A 4,554-nucleotide genomic window follows, 5' to 3' on the forward strand; every position below is an offset into this window, starting at 1 on the left:
AACTAAGGGTGGAATGATATAAAGTTTTTAGGTTTTAGGATTTATGGATAAAATAACGATTTTACCCATGTTTCTAACTAAAAATTTAGATTACAGTTAGCCTATGAATAGCTATTTGGGTTTTATATCTGTCATAAATATGATTTTGAATTTCGACTAAAACTTTGGTGAAAAATTGTCCATTTCCTGATTGAATAATGTTGAAATAAAATAAAAAATAAACAATTTAATCATTTAATCACATAATATCACATCATTCTATATAAATAAATAAATAATAAAATTATTTGTACATATAGTTTTATTTATTAAATTTAGGGAAACGGACAATTTCTATCCAAGTTTTAGTCCAAATTCAAAATTATATCCACGATAGATGAAAAACTCAAACATCCACTTATGGGCTAACTATCGTCCAAATTTTTACTTAGAAGTAAGGGTAAAATCATTATTTTACCCATAAACCCTAAAACCTAAAAAATTTATATCATTTTCACCCCTTAGTTTAGAAAACTCATATTCACCCATCATGATAAAACTTTGAAAAATTCACTTTTTTTCCCCTTTCCAGGTTTCATTTTCAGTGGCTTAGGGAACTGGTAGATGATAGGAAGAAACGAAAGTTTTCTTTGACAAAGGATGACTCTTATCATCCAGAATGGGAAGACTCAAAAAGAAGGATGATGATTTATCATCGAGTGTAGATGATTGTACTTCATCGTCCTTCATAGTCAGATCTGGAAGAAAGAAGAAAAGCATCGGTCGTCAATCAGAATGATGGTGGCTAGAGAAGGAAACAAACCTTAGAGGTGAAATTTAAACTTTTCAAACTTTGAGGATGGATTGAAATGTTAGTTTTAAAACCTGGGGGAAAATGATATCAATTTCAAAGTTTTAAGATTTATAGGTAAAATAATGATTTTACCCCTGTCCTTAACTGAAAATTTAGATGGAATTAGTTCATGGGTGGGTGTTTGGGTTTTCTATGCGTCATAGTTATGATTTTGGGTTTAGATTAAAAGTTGGGTGGGAAATAGTCCTTTTTCCCTTAAATATATTACTAATTGTGAATATGCAAAATGAAGTGCCTTATTAATTAATGTATGTAATCGAAAAATTTTGATTCTTGATTAACAGTGAGGTAGTTTACATGTTAAATTTTGATTAATATATTGTTAATTAATAATGAAAATTTGAAGAGAAACTATATATTGAAAAAGAAATGTTTGACCGTAAAATGTCTTATAGATGTAGTTCATGCTTTAATAAACCCGAATCGACCTGATTTGTTTCAAAAAAAAAATTTAGGGTTTTTTTTTTTCAACACTCTTCTTCCCAATTCTCAAAAGTCCTCTGAAAATGTTTCTTAAAACTTCACTTGTTTCTTCAAAATCATCTTTCAATGTTAGATTTTCATCTTCATCTATTCTTTCTTCACTTTCCCAAAATCAACACACCAAATCACCACCCAAACACATCTCCACTCTTAAGCACCATTCTCAACTTTATAATTTCCTTCGTGTAAACTGCAGGTCAGGTAACTTTTCTCTTGATGAAGCTTTTGATTCCTTCAATTATATGATTCATATGCACCCAACTCCTGCTATGTCTTCCTTCAGTATTTTGTTTTCTGCACTTGTTAAGAAAAAACATTTTGATCAACTTCTTGTGATGTACACGAGATTCATTTCAGCTGGGTTGTTGCCGGATTTCTTTATTTTGAATATTTTAATTGATTGCTTAAGCAAAATGGCACGCGATTCTGATGGTTTTGTAGTTCTTGGGAGTATTCTTAGGAGGGGTTTTCACCCAAACGCTTCGACTTTTAACAGGCTGATTAATGGTCTTTGTATGGCGGGCAAGATTAAGAAGGCCATTGAATTTTTTAGGAAAATGGTTTCGGTTGGTTGTAGACCGGATGTGGTTACAGTTGGGACTTTGATTACTGGGTTGTGTAGAACTGGTAATGTCACTGTTGCGCTTCAGTTGTTTGAAGAAATGAATAAAGGGAATGGTGAATTTGGTGTCATTTGTAAGCCTAATATTGTTTGCTATACTACAATTATTGATGGTCTTTGCAAATATGGGTTAGTAGACAAGGCAAAGAAACTGTTTTCAGAAATGAAGACCAAGGGCATTAATCCAAACGTGATTACTTACACCACTCTAATTTATGGTTTGTGTAATACATCTAATTGGGAGGAGGCTAAAACTTTGTTTATAGAGATGTTGGAGGAAGGTGTAAAACCTAATGTGGTGACATTTAACGTGGTAATTGATAAGCTCTGTATCAATGGAAAGATGGACGAAGCCAATGGGTTGTTCCAACTAATGATTAATAGAGGTGTTTGTCCCAACACAATAACTTATAACACACTTTTGAGTGGTTTTTGCTTGGCAGGTCAAATTGATGATGCTAGAAGGCTATTTGATTCCATGGCAAGTATGGGGTGTAAGCCTGATGTTTTTAGCTACAATATTTTGATGGATGGTTTATGCTTGACAAATAAAATTGATGATGCTAAGTTAGTTTTAGCCTCAATATTGAGTATGGGATGCACACCTGATGTAGTTAGCTTTAATACTCTGATCAATTGGTATTGCAAGAATAAAAAAATTGATGAAGCCTTGAATCTTTATGAGGAAATGACTTCAGGGGGAGTTAGGCCAGATGTTGTTACTTATAGTACCTTGCTATCTGGGTTTTTTATGAACGGTAATGTCGGACATGCAAAAAAGCTATTTGGTAAGATGCAACTTAGTAATTTGCCTCCCGATTTATTTACGTATAATATTCTTATTGATGGGTATTGCAAAAATGGTTGTGTTTTGGAGGCTGTTGAACTGTTCCATACTTTAATAAATCGAAACATTCAACCTAACATCACAACTTTCAATTGTCTCATTAATGGGTTGTGCAAAACAGGGAGACTCAATATTGCTTGGGAAATGTTCAACAGATTACATAGTAATGACTTTGTTCCTAATGTTATTACATATAACATTATAATGCATGGATTTTGTAAGGAAGGAAAGTTAGAAATGGCAAGTAAATGGTTCTCAGATACGGAGCAAAATGGTGTTGCGCCAGATTTGGTCACTTTCAAAACGCTTATGTCTGGATTCTTGCAGAATAATGAGACTTTTAAAGTGGCGGAACTTCTTCACAAAATGAAAGAGAGAAATGTGAAACCAGATGCATCCATAGGTTCAATAATATTAGATTTACTGGGAAAGCATGAAGATTATCGTGAAGTCCTGAATTTGCTACCATCCTTTTCAACCCAAGAACCAACAGGATGTTGATTGTTGAGTAAGTGCATTTTCCAGGGGAGTATAGCTTATCAAGAGAGCCCTGGCAAACGTTAAAGTTTCCATGTAAAGGTGTGTGCCAACATTGTAGTGGTGATTGTATTTATGTGAATCCATTAATGAAGAAGTCATATAATTGAAGTTATAGATTTTGTCTTCATCTCTGTTGATTTGGCTTGACTACCAAGTTGCTATATTAGTATACATCTTTGTTTCTGACAGTTGCCTATTTTTGTTTTCAAAGGAAAATACTGACGAAGATGCTCTTAAGGTTGTAGATGGTTTAGCACCTAAGGCCACTGATCAAAATGATGCTATTGAGAAATGGTATGAACATGAATGTCTCATCTGTGTACTCTTAGTGCTACTTGTAATATACATACATAAATATAGTCTCTACATTTGTTCGTTTTTACCAATCAATGTTAGTAGGAATCTTTATTTCTTTGGAAAGATGAATCCCCTTGATGAAGCCTCTAGTAAGAAGTTGGTGGTAGCTGATGCTAAGTTGAACTTCGATGATGATGCTGCTTTCCTGGTAGAAGGGTATCTCACTTGTGATCCATCACTAGAGGGTCCTTGAGAGGTTTCGATACATTTACTTCTTGATTTATTGTTTACGTGGAATAATTATTCTTAATAGTAACTGCCAAACAAGTACACGAAGATTCAAGTCTGGTTAGTGATTGAGAGAGTTGTGGTGCTTTTTGGATATTCTATATGGCAAGCAAATTCTTCTGATTAATTTGGCGATTTTCTTCTGCATCCTTTGATTTCTTTGCTCTTTTTGGTACCTAAGATCAGTTATCTCAAAAATGGGCTTTTAAAGTTTGCTAGCAGAATGGAGTTTCAAATTGCGAGTGGAACACTACTGCTATCACACAACACAAATTAGCCTTCTGCTTTAATTCATGCACTGAAAATAGGGCTTGTCTTTGAGGCTTGTGTCAAAATTAGAGTCTCTCTTCTCAGCATCATCAACAATTAGATTATAAATGTACATGAGGAACTATTAATTATGGTGTCAACAACACTAGTGTGCAACAAATTATAAAGTAGTTTCTCACTTTGCATGATGTTATAAAGTAGTTACTAACTTTTCCCACCAAACAGCAAAATGAAAAATAAAAAAGAAATTATAAAGTTCACATTTACAAAATAATAAAAATGACTTCAATTATACATATATCCACCAATAGAAAAAGTTGCATTTCACACTAATTATGTTAATGGCAATCATAC

At 33.2% G+C, this 4,554-nt stretch overlaps 1 protein-coding gene across 1 annotated transcript; it reads left to right on the forward strand.

The window, feature by feature from the left end:
• The first annotated feature begins 1,295 nt into the window (after positions 1-1,295).
• Positions 1,296-3,895, forward strand: LOC123228744 (putative pentatricopeptide repeat-containing protein At1g12700, mitochondrial). Its single transcript, XM_044654206.1, has 4 exons — positions 1,296-2,956; positions 3,014-3,255; positions 3,557-3,639; positions 3,745-3,895. Exons 1-4 carry the CDS (start codon positions 1,360-1,362, stop codon positions 3,893-3,895), a joined length of 2,073 nt encoding a protein of 690 aa, XP_044510141.1. The 5' UTR covers positions 1,296-1,359.
• The last annotated feature ends 659 nt before the right edge of the window (positions 3,896-4,554 follow it).

Source organism: Mangifera indica, chromosome 11 (genome assembly GCF_011075055.1).
Source record: "Mangifera indica cultivar Alphonso chromosome 11, CATAS_Mindica_2.1, whole genome shotgun sequence".
NCBI classification, from domain to species: domain Eukaryota; kingdom Viridiplantae; phylum Streptophyta; class Magnoliopsida; order Sapindales; family Anacardiaceae; genus Mangifera; species Mangifera indica.

Bases quoted from the DNA above. Each gene is read 5' to 3' on its own strand.
- LOC123228744 (XM_044654206.1), top strand. From the start codon at position 1,360: ATGTTTCTTAAAACTTCACTTGTTTCTTCAAAATCATCTTTCAATGTT. The intron at 2,957-3,013 runs ACAGATTACATA...ACATTATAATGC, and splicing joins TATTGCTTGGGAAATGTTCA to ATGGATTTTGTAAGGAAGGA. The intron at 3,256-3,556 runs GTCCTGAATTTG...TTGTTTTCAAAG, and splicing joins AGCATGAAGATTATCGTGAA to GAAAATACTGACGAAGATGC.